We start from the raw sequence: 16481 nt of genomic DNA, 5'->3' as shown, positions 1-16481 counted from the left end.
AAGTTAATCTTTAAATTTGATAAATGTTCGGACTTAAGGGCACGTTTGGTTCGCTGTATTGGATTAGAGGTGTAATGAAATAGAGGTGTAATAGCAAATCAACTGTTTGGTTGAATGTAATGGAATAGAGGCATAATAGTAATCTTGTGTTTGGTTGAATGGAATAGAGGTGTAATAGCATAATAGAAAAAACTAAAATGACTAGAATACCCTTAGCATAAATTTATTTTGGTAAATGATTATTGTTATTGTTATTTAAATTTTAATAAGATTATTATTATCAATAATAAATAATTTAATCATATTTAAACATAATTATTATTAAATATATTAAATATATTATAATTAAAATATATAATTTAATAAAATTCTTAATAATTAATAATCTTATATAATTTACTCAAATCATAATATATGATACTATAAAAGATAATTTGAAATGATTAATATTAAATATATTTTAATTAAAATATATGATTTAATAAAATTTAAAATAATTATAACTAATAAATTATCTTATATGAATTTGTATAATTTAAAATAATTATTATTACATATAATTTAATAATAATATATAATTTCATAAAATTATTGATAATAAATTTTCTTATATGAATTTATATAATTTAAAATAATTATTATTAAATATAATTTAATAATAAAATGTTCTTATATGAATTTACTAAAATCAAAATATAACTTGAGAATTACATTCTGCATCTTTTGTTTATCTTTTGTTGGTGACATCTTTTGTTTATCTATATCTATACTGATTGAGTTGATGTCACGAGAATAGAAATATAGACTTTATAATAAGTATAGATGATATTTAATTTAGTCCTTTTTAACTAAATATATTTGCATGTTTGGATTAAGTCTACAAATAGTTCAAATATGCAATTGGTTTCAAAAATAGAAATATATCATGAAGAACGATATGCAATGGGTTCTCAAAAGTATATAACATGAAGAACAACATGCAATATAGGTTTTAAAAATGTTATCAATATGTAGAGAATCTCTCATCATCTTCTTCGGTTGTCCCGGTAATATTCTTCGCTTTCTTTATCCTTTAGGAAGCCTAGAAACGCGAGGAATTTGAAAAGGAAGAATTCACCTGACCAGTTGCCCCCACCACCTCCACCACCATCATCGTCACGGGGAGGAAATCCTGAATCACCATCATCTAGCTGCGGTGACTTCTCATTTGCTGCATTTCAATACATGATGTTAGCTACGCTTTCTTTAAAATTATATGGTGTTCAAGCCAGTTGGATATATGATATATCCCACCATAGGTAAGGGAGTTCCTTAGGGCAAGGGATCTATCCCTGTCACCTGAAGGCTTAGGTGTTCATCACCAGGATTTTGCAAATAGCTACAACAAAGGCTATTCAAATAAGAACAAACCCTGAAAAATAAGGATATCAAGATACGAATATGTGTCAGATATGGAAATATTCAGTTTTCTCTAAGTTTTTCTGTATATTTGAAGAATCCTTTAAGGATCATATCCCATACCGATGGCCAAACATGCATCCACACGGGTATCAAACAAGGATCACATCCCAAACATACCCATATCCTTATTCGACACTTTCCCCGAACCCAAGTAACATGGTTTTGTGTGTGGACATGCTTATATACCATTTAATGTATTCTTGACAGAAACTATGATGAAAATTTTCACTTTAAATATTTTCCAACAAAATATATTGTATAACTTTCTCAAAGAGGTTCTTTCATCGTCTGAAACCAGATACTTTAAGAAAAATGAAGACTCTAACAGGGGTATAAAAAAGGGATACTTCAAGCAAAATGAAGAGTCGGAGAAACATAGCTCTGTATATTCTCTCAGTTGCTATATTTTTTGGTTTTCTTACCTTATTCTCTGAATTTTCTTCCTCAATGAGGTTCTTTTTTATTTTTTGATTCTAGCTTTGCCCCTATGGCATAAACCTTGTGATGAATTAAAAAATTAAAGAAATATATAAAAATGGGTAAAATTACAATGAATCATTACTCCAAAGTTATAAACTAGTTATTCTAATACGATATTAAAATGCCAAGAGTGCAAAACAAATATTTTTCCAAGGATACCATATCAGAAGGGACTTAAAAGGCCAACTAGACAGAGAAATTCAAGCAGATGCATCGCCGTATTTCATCATTGATATGTTGCATTTTGGATCATAATTCAAATTCAACTACATATTATAGGTTAATATCCATCAGCATTAGATATTACAGCATGCACAACTGCAGTAGGAGTTTGAAAGATTACCCTCGATAGAAGGCAAGCCAGCCAAAAATGCTGACAAAGCAGGTGGTGTTGCTTTCAGTACTTCATCAAATGCCTTGGAGGATACAACGTCTACCATTGAAACTATGGGATTGGACAATGGGTATGAAGCAGCACCAACAACTGTAGCCATGGGATTCGACAAATTGGGAGCAGCAAGAATTGCAGTAGTGGTGTTTGATGGAACCGTAGTTCCTACATTCAAACAAGTTCAGTCAGTTAAGTATCTAGCATTTCAATATGATTCAACAAGCATACAACTATGATAAAGAGGAGCTACTCTTAGCAACTAGGAAAAATATGACATAAAAAGACATCAACTTATTTTTCCCATGAAGCAAAAAAAGAACATCTTAACACCATACATCAATGGCAAGCAAGACCAAGTCATTTTGCCTCTATATTAATGGATTTTCTAGCAGCAATCTGAAACACAACTCCATAAGTTAAGCTATCATAAAGATACAATTATGGCTATAATAGTGCTACAGACCTTTATAAACTTTAAAATATAGCAGCCAAGTACATTGAATAATAAACTTGAGCAAAAGGCTACAGAAGAAAAAAGCAAACTGATTTCTATGATAGAGAAATCAATGCCCGTATTGATAAAGAGAAGGCCAACAACCACAATAATGAAGAGACATTTAAGCCATCTAAGAACAAACATAGGCATCCATGTTAATCAGATTCACCATTCTGACCATGCAACAACTTATAGAAAGATATAGAAAAAAAACGCTTATGAAAACAACTAAACATGAAAAAATACCTGCATATATCGCACAACAGTACTAGTATAATCAATAGCTCTCTTTTGGGTCAGCCTTCTCATTCTTTTCGCAGCAAATTTGTCACCATGAGCTGAAAGAAGTATTTAATAGAAAAAATAAAAGAATTTTGTCAGAATTAAAATTTAGATAGCCTAACTTTCCAATCATTTCAAAGGAAAACCGTAAACTCAACAATTTCAAGGATTAAACTGTAGGGGTTTTAAGCATTTTAACCATCTGCTTTGAGGCCAAGGAAGTATACAGCAGTAAAATTTTGCAATTTTCTCTCAAGGTCTGCACATATGTTCTATGCTTATAATCAAATTTCCTTCTAAAAGTGACAAACAATCCAAACTAGGAACACAGTCTAATTTGAAGTAGAAATCTATTAGACTGTTGTACCAAAGACGATTTAGCACCAAAACTTAAGATCATAGTCAAATATGGTTCAATGACAAATATATAATTGCAAAATCATCACATCAATGTCTCCTCTCACATCCTCTTCAACTGTCATTACAATTTCTTCAAACAAGATGTTCCAGAACCAAACATCCATTACTCATCATCATTGGTTTTCAACCAAAAAAAAAACATAAACAGATCAATAAAAGTAAATGCATTGAATTTCTCCAGTAAACTGCATCATCATCCCACACGGGAGCAACTTCCTCTTTCTTACACTCCCACAAGAGGGACCCTAAATACTCCCTACGATCTTCAGCACTGTCGATAAAATCACAGAAATTTACTTAAGAGCATGAGTCAAAACACTCTTGAAACTGCTTGTGCTCCATGCAATAAACTATAGCTCAACAAACAACCCAATTTACCTTGTATTATTATCAAAGAAACCGACAGTGATACTTTGATTAGCAACTGCCAATTTGTGTTCAGCAGAAGCTCTGACTTGTTCTTCAACAGTTTGAACCTTATCAAAGAAAATATAATCAAACACAATTCAAGGTAAAACAAAATGGTACGCAACAGAAAACACTACTTAATGATTAGGAACATACTGTTTCAAAATGTAAACAAGTACATCCTTCTTCTGGCCTAGCCTATGAGCTCTTGCTTGTGCTTCAAATCGAGACAGAGAATAATTGTCGTTTCGCATCCATTCTGAGTTATCAATGCATATCATAGTAGCCTAATTGATCGATTTGAAAATTAAAAACCAAAAAAGAAAAATCAACAAAACCCTTTTGAGTAACGAAAAAAGAAGAAGAAAAATACTAAAATAATTGATGATTTAGAAGGAGATCAAAAGAGGAATCTAAAATAGAATAGCTTACCTCGAGAACCATGGCTAAAAAACCGACAAAAAACACAAAATAGAAATGTTAAAAAGAATGGAAAAATCAAAGAAAAAAATTACTTGAAATATGGGAACAGAAGAAAAAAAAATTACAGATCTGTGGGAGAAGATGAATGAGAAAATCTGAAATATGGCAAGAAAGTGAAAGAGAAGATGAATGAGGGCAGAAATTGGAAAATGGAAAAAGGAAAAAGAGAGCCGGATGGAATAGCCAATCGGATATGTGGGCAATGAATGGCTATTCAGCGTTTTCCTGTAATAGGGAGGGAATGGATTCAGGCCGTAATACCAATACAGCCAACTAAACTAATGTTTGGTGGTGGGCGCACCGATTTGGGGGGAATGCATTCCTATTCCCCCAACCAAACATGCTCTAACAGCACGTTTGGTTCACTGTATTGGAATATAGGCGTAATGGATTAGAGGCGTAATGGAATAGAGGCGTAATAGCAAATCAATTGTTTAGTTGAATGTAATGGAATAGAGGCGTAATAGTAATCTTGTGTTTGGTTGAATGGAATAGAGGTGTAATAGCATAATGGAAAAAACTAAAATGACTAGAATACCCTTAGCATAAATTTGTTTGAGTAAATGATTATTGTTATTGTTATTTAAATTTTAATAAGATTATTAATATCAATAATAAATAATTTAATCATATTTAAACATAATTATTATTAAATATATTATAATTAAAATATATAATTTAATAAAATTCTTAATAATCAATATTCTTATATGAATTTACTCAAATCATAATATATGATACTATAAAAGATAATTTAACATAATTATTATTAAATATATTTTAATTAAAATATATAATTTAATAAAATTCTAATAATCAATATTCTTATATGAATTTACTAAAATCATAATATATGATACTATAAAATATAATTTGAAATAATTAATATTAAATATATTTTAATTAAAATATATGATTTAATAAAATTTAAAATAATTATCTAGATTCAAATTTAAGAATTATTTACATGAACAAAAATATAATATTTGTTTCTAAGTTAATTATTTTAATAAAATAATTAAATATTTATATAACGGTGTTCTCATCTTTTGGTATTTTTATATGCAATTTTAAAGATTGAATCCAAACTTAAAAGAATATTTATTTGTAAGCATTTCACCGGTTTACTTCAACTCAATTATTGATTAATTTTTAATAAACATAAATTCAATAACCATTACTATTATCTTCTGAATATTGTACTGAATTTTAGACAATTTTTTATTTTGAGAAAGGAGTTCATCATAAATGCATCACCCCTTGTCTAGTTCTCTAACCAAAGCAGGATAAACAGAATGGAACAAAAGAACATCAAGTAAAAAATAGCTGTATCTATCGAACACTGCATTTCAGGGCTTAAATTAAGCATATGTCCCAGTCCATGATTACACAATTTTGAGACAAGATTGGAAGTTCATTGTAGTTTAGATAATTGATTTATACATGGAATTAATTTCAAGTGTTGTTTACCTCTGATCCTATAGGCTGATATACCACAGACTTGCTATTTCCAAAGTTGAAAACTACCCTCACAGCCGTTAATGTATTAACAAAAAATAATAAGACATGATGTAACTATCTAAGATGTGGGTTCGCTACCGCTCGGCTCATCCAACATCTCAACCACAGGAGCATACTGCACAAGTTAAAAGCAGGAATGGTGAGGGATGATGTTGTTTATATACATATATATAGAGAGAGAGAGATTGAAGTTCATGGAGATGAAAAAATCAGAGAGAGACCTCATCATTCTCTTCAAAGTAGATTCCATCAACTGCACTTTTCTGCTGGAACTCCCATCCTAAACTATTTTCAAGCAGCTCTTTTAATTTCCTTGTCTGCAAAATTCACATATATTGAAACTCAGGATTTTCACTTCACATAATTTACTGATACCTGCCGCTTGCAAATAAATAATTGCAGGGGACTAAAAGTCATCCACATTCTCCCATCAGATACTAGCCAAATCACCCAAGGATTTTAAGGGTTTTCATATACACACAGTTCAGGCAGTCTTTATATCTAACAATCAGGTTTAATTAGTTAAATATTGAAGATAAAAAGTACTATATGAATAATAAGCCTAGTCTCCATTTGTCACCATTGACTCCTTTCAAGAGGAGGAAAAAAAAAGGAAAGGGATAACTATACGGAAGAAATAGGTGAAGTGTAAAAACCTTCCTAGTTCGTAACATGTTTTGGCAAGTATAAAATTGGTAAGAATTGAAACGTAGAAACACATAAAGGGGTGTGTTATTTGGTATTATATCACATCTAATAAATCTCGTGTTTCTTGTGACCTTATATCCAAGTTGAGCCCCTCACCTATTGACAATTGGTTTTAGGTTGGATGCTTAACAATCACACAAGAAACTTTCCTTTTTCTTTTATTTTTTCAATTCAAGAGCAGGAGAAGACCATGGTCATATTAATACTTGCCTTTGGAAATCATATTTTTAAATGACAACAGAAGAAGCAACAAAACTACTCAAATAATAGGGCACTTTACCTTACGTTAAGGCCCTAGATTTAAACTATACTTAAAAGATAAAAGATATTAGCATAAACCATGCACATGGTGACAAATGGAAATAATTTAGCATAAAAGAAGAAAGCTTCTTTGCATATTCATCTATGCTAGTTGATTAAATGGAAATAATTTAGCATGTCAGAGGACCTAACATTCTTTAGGGCCTAAGATGAAACTTAAATGATATATGACTATGCATGTCAGGACTTTTAACATTCTTTCTCCTTTTATGTTACTAAAAGCTTGTCCCTCAGAGAATTTTGCTTTTTTGATCAGGTGACGGAAAGCAAATTAGATCAGTCCTAGCCTTTAGAAGACAATTCTAACTCAATTTCAAACAATGGAATGCACTAATTTCTCGTCCCGCTGTTGTTTTCCTCTTTCTTATTATTTAACTAATGAAAACAACAAGCAATAGAGTTTTATTCAGGCAAAAAAATTCTTGTCTTCAACTGAAATTATATCATTCAATTTTCAAAGAATCCAAAGTAGGGTTTGATTTTTTCTGGTAGAAATTATGTCTATGCAAGCAAATATTTTTATGACCAAAACATTAAAACCATCGGATACTCTGTGTTAAACAAGCAACTTCTTTTGTGTTTTGCAGTGTTATTTACAATACAAAACTATCGTACATGCTTATACTTGATATGATAAAGGCAAACCCAGTTCAGTCTATCACAAATCAAACACCTAAAAACCAACCAAAATAAGAAATTCACAACAGTATCATACTGTACCAAAATCAGCAGCAGCACAATGAAAGCAACCACAATCCAAGGCAAAGACAGACAAAGAAATGAAAAGTTCAAGATTCATACCTCAAAATCAGTCTCCAATGAAGCAGTGGATTTCAAAAACCACAACAAATGACAGGGAAAAATGAAAAAAAAAAGATCGAGAGAGATTAAAAACCACAACAAATGACAGGGAAAAAATGAAAAAAGAGACCGAGAGAGAGAATCGGTAAAGAAATGGGAGGAGAAATCAACGAGGACAGAAAAAGGAGAGGGTGGAGGTCGATTTGGGAGGGAGGGTAAAACAGAGACTGATTTGGGAAGACGGACGTAATAGGGCTAATCGTCGATTTGGGAAGGGAATAGAAAAGCAAAGAATTTGGGGAATAGGTCGGTAATGTAATAGGCGCGTAATCGAGGCGTAATGGAATACCTATTACACTGAACCAAACAGGCTGTAAGTTTTCTTGCTGTCTTTAATCCTTAAATATAGTAATTATTATTACATTGAAGCTTGGAATTTGATTAGATGTATTTTTTTAAAGAAATATGATAGACTGTGTAAAGAAAATTAAATATTAATATGAAAACTTATGAAATTCACAACTTCAACTAAAATCAGAGCGTATTAATTCAATCTTGAAACGACAATAAGGTGATTTTATTTCCCATTACACGTGTCGAATTGGTAAAGCTTCACCCTTTCTTCCACTTTAATGGTATTAATTACTAGTAAAAATATAATTCATTTATGAACTCAATATTAAAATATATTTATGGTAACTTAATTTTAACTCTACTATTTATATATTGTGTCAATTTAGTTTTATTGTATAAGATAATTACAAACATTAAAGGTTAATTTTTTTTAAAACATAAAACATAAAAAATAGTAAAAATAAATATTTTACTTTTTTTAATAAACGTCCCATTTAATTCCAAACCCCATTCTTGGGAAATAAAAAATGACCTTGGATTATTTTTCAATCCCTAGCTTAGCAGTCTTACATGAAATATGGAAATGGTTGGACAAAGTGAGCCCAAAGTATCGAACTGCAATAACTTCCAATTTTTTAAGTCAAATTGGTGGATGGCTGACAGCCTCAAACACCACACCCTTCTCCCCCACAAACTGAACTCAGCCATGGTCTGTAACTGAAAAAGAAAAAGTTCATCACTCCATCATCGTCCTCAAAAAACCAAAACAAAACTGAATACACGAATCTATGTCAATATCCATGGCCTTGTTTTCTCCTCCTTGTCCTACCTCCTCTGTCAACCCCAATTTCACCCACAAACCCACTCTTTTTCTCCCTCTTAAGAAACCCTTTCTTTCGCTTTCCACTCCTAAGTCTTTACCAGACAATGGAGCTGGAGTTTCAGCTTCTGTTCCTGCCGTTGAAGACCCAAAACCCAGTCAGAATGACCCCGTCCTCGAAAAGGCCGTGGAGGGATCTTCTGGGCCTAACGGGGCGGCTACCAGCACTGAAATTGAGGTTTTGAGCAAGTTTGAGGATCCTAGGTGGATTGGAGGAACTTGGGACTTGAAACAGTTTCAGAAAAATGGCACCACTGACTGGGATGCTGTTATTGATGCTGGTAAGTTTTCTTTTTCTTTTTAATTTTTTTTTCCAATTTCTACTTGCAAAACCTGAATAAGTTGTTATTTTTTGTTGGTTTCTTGAAAGGGTCTTAATGAAACTGATGTTAAATGCATTTCCTTTGATTCAAACTTAAAGCATTTTGTTCCCTTCTTGTTCTTTGATAAGAGAGAAGGACAGAAGGAATGGTCGTTAAAACTGTGACTGCAAAAAAGCTTTCCATGACTGGCAGTGGCTTATCTTAGGTGGGTAACAACAAGGTTAGGTTGTTTAGCTGATAATCAACAGATGCGGTGGTACTTAGAACAGGAAATGACTATGTTTGTAGAGTTAGCTGATAGTCAACAGATTGATACATTTTGTACTTGTTAGAATGGTAGTTCAAAGTGGGGTAAAGCTTAATCTTTTAGTTTCCATATTGGGTGTCCTACGACTATGCTGTTTAGCTGAAATAGGACGGTGATACAGATGACAGTAATGCTATTATTGTGCATTAATAATCGACTGTTCACATATGCAGTAAGCGGTATTATTGATTCAGAACAGATTAGTATTAAGGTGGTACAAAGGATATTTGGTAGGTGTCAGGTGTTCTGGTTTGTATTCATTGCAAGCTCTACTCCCATTTGAAACCGATTTAATGAAAAATACTAATACAACAAACTCTTTCTTTTGTTAAACAAAAGCCTATCTAGGCTTGTGCTCGGCAACATCTAAATGGAAAAGGATACTTATTAAAGAACAAAGAAACATACTTGGAGTCCACCGACACTAGAAAACAGTGGTTAGTGGTTAGGCCAGAAGATTAATGGGGCCTTTTTCTGATTAGATGTTGTTGAGGCCTAGACAGGTTTTTTGTTATTGTAAATTCCTTATGATTGTTTTGGTATGCCCCGTCCCTGTATTCTTTTTTGCTCTTGTACAGTTAAACTAAGTGAATCCTGTGAAAAATCCTGACATTCGCTAAATTAATGTATTAGATTTATCAATGAAAGTCATTAGCGTAAAAAATGACATATAGGCTATTAGTGTTGTTGATGTCCTTGTTGTGATGGATTTGGCTTAAGAATATCCTTTGAAGAGGGTTAGCTGAGCTTGGACACTTGGGGTTTTTGCAATATAATGTGAGCTAGGAGTCGTCAGAGCTTATGCTCTGGGACCCTATCTGATGCTTATATCAATGAGTGTAGTATAATGGAGAAGGCAGCATAGACAAGAGCATGTACAGAGAGTGAGAGTCTAGAGAGAGAGAAAGAGAGCTGTATCTGGGGAGTCTTTGGGCTGCCCGTTTCTTGGCCATTGGTTGCCTGTTTTGGCTTGTTGGCATGCTAGTTTGCCTAGTCTGCATAGTGACCAGTTTGTTGGCCCTGCAACCTTGATTGCCCAAGATCCTTCCCGACAAGGCTGCCAGCTCTTGATAGTTGTTGTGCCAAGCGGCCCACTCCTTGATCATTCTAAGTGCTTGGGCTCTTGTGAGCTTGTGACCTGTTCATATATATTAGTATAACAAGTGTCATCTGTGTTTTTACTAAACTCTATGTTCATTTACATACATTATTCTTGCTTGACTTTGAGGGTTTGAGCCATTGAGGCAAATACATGCTATGTTTGAAATTCTAGTCTAATTTTTCCTGTTGATTCTATCATTCCTTTGTTTGTGACAAACTTACTTGAACTCCACAGAGGTCAGGAGGAGAAAATGGCTCCAGGATAATCCAGAAACTACCAGTAATGACGACCCTGTAGTGTTTGACACTGCCATCATACCTTGGTGGGCATGGATGAAGAGATTCCATCTACCTGAAGCTGAATTGCTTAATGGTTTGTGCAAATCTTTGTTGTTCTGACATTGTGGCTCCAGTAGTCGCATTACCGGTTTGTTTAACCCCAATTCAATGTTATGAGTTTTATGCAGGCCGTGCAGCAATGATTGGGTTCTTCATGGCATATCTGGTTGATAGCTTGACTGGAGTAGGATTGGTTGACCAAATGGGCAACTTCTTTTGCAAGACCCTATTGTTTGTAGCTGTTGCGGGAGTGCTTTTAATCAGGAAGAATGAAGATTTAGATAACATCAAGAAGCTTATTGAAGAGACAACCTTTTATGACAAGCAATGGCAAGCAACTTGGCAGGATGACAATAGTTCCAACAGTAACTAGTTCAATTGTAGTTTCTTAACATTTTTTTTTCACCAATGCCGTATTTTCAGCTCTTCCCTGTTTGTAAGGAAACTTGAAATATGAGTACTTTCTATATGCCTAGCTATGTTGTGTGCGTGATTTTTTAGCCTCAACGAATATATGAAAGTTTCAGCTAATGCTTTCCCTCGTATTATATATTATATATCACAAATAATCAAGAACTGGACAATTTCTTTTAATAGAAAGTTTAGATTTTTTTTTTTTTGTTAGGTGTAAGATTTTTGGTTAAGTTAAATGGCAATGTCAAGTGGAAAGCAATGCAACAAAAGATTGGTGATTCATCATCAGCCACTTTTTTTTTCTTAATATAATTTTTTATGGGTTGAAAAAATTTCAGAAAATAAGTATGGTTGGTTGTTGTACCTTTTTATTTAAGAAATTGTTAATGTTAAAAGATAATTAAATTATACCAATATGTATTTCCTTGCATGAGATTCACATTTTTCATTATGGTCAGGGCCAAGGGTGCCGTTTAATTTGCATAAGTTTCATCAATTTGGAACCTTTTTAGGAAATACCGACGAGGTCGGTTGATCGATTCAACCAATGATTCCAAGGTCGGCTTTCTCTGTTTGGCTATTGTATTATCTTTGTGTTTGCAACATCAAATATGTCAGCTTCCGATGATTTCTCCAACTCAAATTCTCTCCTTGTCAACAACAGCATGCCAACCAAAACGGTAAGCCCCCCTCCCTCCGGTTTCATCTCCAGGTTCTGAATCTTATACATGATGAAGCAAATAAATAACTTGGGATGATTTTTCAGGCAACATACTATGAACAAAAGGCCGTGTTCGTAACTGTTTATGTAGAGAAACCCAGGAGGAGGGCATCGTTGAAGCACATCCCTTCTCTTCACCAGATCATCAATCAAGAGCTGATTCAACATAATCATGGTGGAGCTGGCAAAGGGTACAATAGAAGAGCTGAGCTTCTTCACTACTCTCGGCGCCTAAGGGAGTCTGCTCGATCATCCGCATCCAGAGCTTTACAGTCAAAGCCTGTTTCTTCCATTGATCAGCAGCAGCCACATTCAAAAAAAGTATTTCACCCACTAATGCTTTAACTACATTAGTTAGAACATGAATCAGAATTATTATATTGTCATAGTCTCTTAAGGTTTTGCCACTCCCAAGTGTATCTCTACAAATCCAAACTCGAAATATAACACGCATGAGTGTAATTTGCTGAACTGATACCAATTTATATATTAAATCAATTGCTATCTATTTTGTAAGGTGCACTCATTTGTATGTTATATTTCGATTTCTTAGGAAGCCTACTTAAAGGTGTGGCAAAACCTTAAAAGAATTTCGATTTTATGTTGTTACGAAATGGTCTAGTGAGTTGTGTCGGATCATGACAATAACCAAAAGAAAAGAAGAAGAAGAGCTATTTCAGTCCTTGGATCCTTTTTCTTTTCTTCCACTTTGGAGTTACAGTCAAATTAAAGAGATTAAATTTCAAGTTTGATGAGATATTTGCTTCATATAGCCACTAGTATAGTCTTTTTTTTTAAGTTGAAGCAATGTGGATTAAAGAGAAAAAGAAAAAGCAGAACTAACTAAATAAAGGGGTTGTTTGATTCAAAATGGGTCCATAAGCATTTATTGTCAAAGAAGATAAAGAAAGGTTAGTTGTGATTCCTCTCCCCTTTTTCATTTTTGATGTGGTAGATTAGGGCTGTCCAAAGAAAGGCAACATATTCCAGGACTCCAGCTTGTTTTGACAAATGGGGAATACTGGTCCCAAGTGTTTTTAGATCATTGAAGAACCTCCTCCAATCCAAGAAAACTGAGAACAAAAGGAAAGATGGATCCACAAGCAATAATAAGATCAAAGCTGTAATGAAAAGCCTACAGGTGATGTGTAAAATTACCATCATTCTTATGACTTAATGAGTTGTTCATTTCTTCATTGTTATAAAGGAAACGGTCCCCCTTTCTTTCTCTCAGAGTCAGATGCAAAAGAAATGGAGGTGTTTTTCAAAACCAAACTCCAGGTTGCATAAGAATCAGCATCGGTAAAGCCCAATTTTAGCTGGTTTCCCCGTAAATTGTTGTAAATGTTTTGGAAGAGGTGACTATTGGGTGAGTTATATGTATTAGCACGAATTTCTACGTTCATTTGTAGCTTGTAGCGGCAGAGTTTGCTCTTTCTTGAACAATAAAGTGACGATTATTTGTTGACACGTCTCAGATAAATTTTCTATAATGTGTAAAGCATTCGTTGTCTCAATTGCTTGTAATATGAGCTATAGGGGCGTTGATCCATTGCATCTGAGTTTCAATACTGTTGGCAACACCTGGAATAGCACAAAGAAATTGAACGTAGCGGTTGAAATTGGAAATGAATTTACGGCTCCTGGTTCGCCAAAAATCAAATGGAGTAGCTGGGACAAAGTTGGTTTGTTAATTGAGCTAGAAGGGGGTTGAGCAATATGGAGGCAGCTTTACGGAGCTCTGATCGAGTTGTTTTCGGATTCGATTTCAGATATTTCTGGATTGGATCAACTTAGGTTTAGATATTTTCACATTCAAATAATTTTATGCTTGAATTATCTTCGGTTTTTGGCTATTGCTCTTTTTACCAATTGAATTCCTTCCTTTTTTTAGAGAACCTTTTCCTAACTATGCTGAAATTCTGGATTTGCTAGTTTTTCCAACCAGTTTTTTTAACTAATGTTATGACAGGCAAAGTGAAGTAAAGAGCAAAACAAGAAGAGGATCAATACATAATCTTTGTTAACGCTACTTAGATTTATCAATCCAACTTTGTGCAACAATTGATCTAAATAATGTATTAGCTAAAATTCAATTCATCTAAATAACTGCAACCCTAATTGAATCAAATTGTTACAGTTACTCTCAAAATATCCTCACCTACAAATAATAAAATTCTCTCCATATCTACTCTTCAATGTGTAACTAAGCTACCCATACTCTTCAGTAGGGTTTTAAACGGCTTTAATCTTTTATTTAAAAGTTGAAATTTATCATTTAAATCATCTTAAATATTTATCTAAAAAATTCATTTATAAAAAAATCTTCCAACAACTTCAAATAGTCCAATCGGGATAAGGATAGTCCTTAGATAACACAAACTCTTCTTCTCCTTTAAGAAGTCATTTGATTAGGTTAAAACACAAACATGAGTTCAATTATTTTTTCCCTTCATCACCAATCCATTGTTATATAAGGCCCAAATAAAATGAAACACGATCAAATATGCCAACACAAAATCTTTGATTGTTTCAAACTAGTTATTCCAACGGTTGTTTTGACATTAAATGAAACAGGTAGTCAAAGTATCTAATAAATATAAACATTAATTATTAATGACTTTTATTGATAATAAACAATTAATATAATTATATAATATTTATAAATTCAGATTTTTTTTTTTACTCTAAACCGGATTTAACTTAAGTCATTGGTTACTTGTTCAGCCTTTCTTGGATTTAAAATTTTCGGACATAGATTTTGTAGACTCAAAGATTTCATTTATTTCCGAGCTTTCTTTTTTTGGAGCTTTTAATTCAATTTGTATCGTATCAAAATCTATCACAAATTGGTTAGGACGAGTTTTTGGGCTTCAGCTTTACCTTCGTAAAGTGGAAAAAATGTTTAAAAGATTAAAATTTTAAGGGGTAAAAAAATAGAAAAATTAGAAGTAAAATTTTACTTCTTATAATTCACAATAGAAAATTTGAAATAAACATTAATTTTCATTGGTAAAATAAATTTTTAAACTTTTTCAAAAAAGTCATTTAAACTCCTCTAAATATTTTAAACCCAAATGAATCCATGAACTAATAAGTTAGACCAAATAGGTCTTTTCATTGATGTTGACCATTAATATTTAACGGCAACACTAATGTGGTTATTAATAAACGCCACATCAGCACCAATTACTAACGTGGAAGTGTCACACCACCATCTAAGACAGTATAAAAAATAAAAATCAAATTTACAATTATTTTAAAAATAAGTACACAATGAATCTAGACACTCATTTGTCTAGATTCATGCTAAAAACTATAAAAAAGCATAAATTTATAAAAAAAATTTCAATTTATAAAAATTATTATAAATTATTTTAAAACCATAAAATTTTATAAAGTTCATAAAAATAATTTATTAAAAACCATAAAAAAATTTAGAAAAAAATGTTATAAAATTTATTAGAAATTAATTAAAAATCATAAAATTTGATAAAAATTAAATTATTTTTATAAAATTTTATGAAAATTATTTTTCTCATTCTGATTAATTTATTTTATTAATATAAATTGAGAAAATTGAGAAATGAGAGGAAAAATATAACAAAAAATTTCTCAATCTTGATATTATAATATAAGTTATTTTATATAAAATAATAAATAATAAATTATTTTTTATAAATTTTATATGATTTTAATTAATTTCTAATAAATTTATAAATTTTAATTTTTTATAATTTTTTATAACTCTCATATTTAGATTTATCTTAGTATAGTTTTTATAGCATTTTGGAGGTAATTTTTGCACTTAGGTGTTTATTACATTTTATTATTATTTAGCTTAATTATGTTTCATATGATTTTTCTAATTTTTAGAGTTTAACTCAGATTTACTTGTTACTTTTCTCTATACATTGTAGGCTTTACATGAAGGATGGAAGGCTTGAACTATAAAGTAAAAAGTAGTGAAGAGGAGTCTTCCGCTCCACCGAATTTCACACAATCTTCAATTCAAAATTTTCAAATAGCAAACAGTCCTCCCCATCACAATTCGACGTCTGGTGGAGTGAAATGATTAAAAGCCTAAAAATAAAGAGAGACATGATTTAAGAAAAAGAAAAAAGAAAAAAGGGAAAAAGAGTAAGGAATTAACTTGGAGGCTAAGAAATAATTCTCTCACACCAAAAGAAACTCCAAGCTTTGTAAAGACGAGAAGAAAAAGAGATCCAAAGCGCTCAGCATTAGTTTAATAATTATTTTTATCTCTAGA

General features: G+C 32.1%; 3 protein-coding genes and 1 long non-coding RNA gene across 5 annotated transcripts; 2 read left to right on the top strand and 2 right to left on the bottom strand.

Moving 5' to 3' along the window:
- Positions 1–893: 893 nt before the first annotated feature.
- LOC107888058 (protein FERTILITY RESTORER RF2, mitochondrial) lies at positions 894–2501 on the bottom strand. Its single transcript, XM_016812230.2, has 2 exons — positions 2285–2501; positions 894–1210 (listed from the first exon to the last, which is right to left on the bottom strand). The coding sequence occupies exons 1-2, from the start codon at positions 2433–2435 to the stop codon at positions 1026–1028; spliced, it is 336 nt and encodes a 111-aa protein (XP_016667719.2). The 5' UTR covers positions 2436–2501; the 3' UTR covers positions 894–1025.
- Positions 2502–5737: 3236 nt separating this feature from the next.
- LOC107888057 (uncharacterized) lies at positions 5738–6641 on the bottom strand. Its single transcript, XR_001681259.2, has 2 exons — positions 6164–6641; positions 5738–6057 (listed from the first exon to the last, which is right to left on the bottom strand). It is a non-coding gene; the product is annotated as an uncharacterized lncRNA (long non-coding RNA).
- A 2044-nt stretch (positions 6642–8685) lies between these two features.
- On the top strand, positions 8686–11607 carry LOC107886415 (light-harvesting complex-like protein 3 isotype 2, chloroplastic). The gene is made up of 3 exons (XM_016810368.2): positions 8686–9287; positions 10973–11110; positions 11205–11607. Exons 1-3 carry the CDS (start codon positions 8915–8917, stop codon positions 11447–11449), a joined length of 756 nt encoding a protein of 251 aa, XP_016665857.1. The 5' UTR covers positions 8686–8914; the 3' UTR covers positions 11450–11607.
- Positions 11608–11874: 267 nt separating this feature from the next.
- LOC107886416 (uncharacterized) lies at positions 11875–14067 on the top strand. Of its 2 annotated transcripts, XR_001680761.2 has the most exons (5): positions 11875–12170; positions 12257–12532; positions 13167–13352; positions 13446–13580; positions 13690–14067. XR_001680761.2 is itself a non-coding variant. In XM_016810369.2 (4 exons), exons 1-4 carry the CDS (start codon positions 12102–12104, stop codon positions 13515–13517), a joined length of 603 nt encoding a protein of 200 aa, XP_016665858.1. In that variant the 5' UTR covers positions 11878–12101; the 3' UTR covers positions 13518–14067. The 2 variants fall into 2 exon arrangements, 1 of the variants encoding a protein (XP_016665858.1); XM_016810369.2 differs by having other exon boundaries at positions 11878–12170; positions 13446–14067.
- The last annotated feature ends 2414 nt before the right edge of the window (positions 14068–16481 follow it).

Source organism: Gossypium hirsutum, chromosome D08 (genome assembly GCF_007990345.1).
Source record: "Gossypium hirsutum isolate 1008001.06 chromosome D08, Gossypium_hirsutum_v2.1, whole genome shotgun sequence".
Taxonomy (NCBI): Eukaryota; Viridiplantae; Streptophyta; class Magnoliopsida; order Malvales; family Malvaceae; genus Gossypium; species Gossypium hirsutum.
The sequence above is the reverse complement of the archived record's forward strand: the minus strand, read 5'-3'. Positions and strand labels throughout refer to the sequence as shown.

Bases quoted from the DNA above. Each gene is read 5' to 3' on its own strand.
- LOC107888058 (XM_016812230.2), bottom strand. From the start codon at position 2,435: ATGGCTACAGTTGTTGGTGCTGCTTCATACCCATTGTCCAATCCCATA. The intron at 1,211-2,284 runs GTAATCTTTCAA...ATTGAAATGCAG, and splicing joins TGGCTTGCCTTCTATCGAGG to CAAATGAGAAGTCACCGCAG.
- LOC107886415 (XM_016810368.2), top strand. From the start codon at position 8,915: ATGTCAATATCCATGGCCTTGTTTTCTCCTCCTTGTCCTACCTCCTCT. The intron at 9,288-10,972 runs GTAAGTTTTCTT...TGAACTCCACAG, and splicing joins GGATGCTGTTATTGATGCTG to AGGTCAGGAGGAGAAAATGG. The intron at 11,111-11,204 runs GTTTGTGCAAAT...AGTTTTATGCAG, and splicing joins TGAAGCTGAATTGCTTAATG to GCCGTGCAGCAATGATTGGG.
- LOC107886416 (XM_016810369.2), top strand. From the start codon at position 12,102: ATGTCAGCTTCCGATGATTTCTCCAACTCAAATTCTCTCCTTGTCAAC. The intron at 12,533-13,166 runs GTATTTCACCCA...TTGATGTGGTAG, and splicing joins AGCAGCCACATTCAAAAAAA to ATTAGGGCTGTCCAAAGAAA. The intron at 13,353-13,445 runs GTGATGTGTAAA...TCTTTCTCTCAG, and splicing joins CTGTAATGAAAAGCCTACAG to AGTCAGATGCAAAAGAAATG.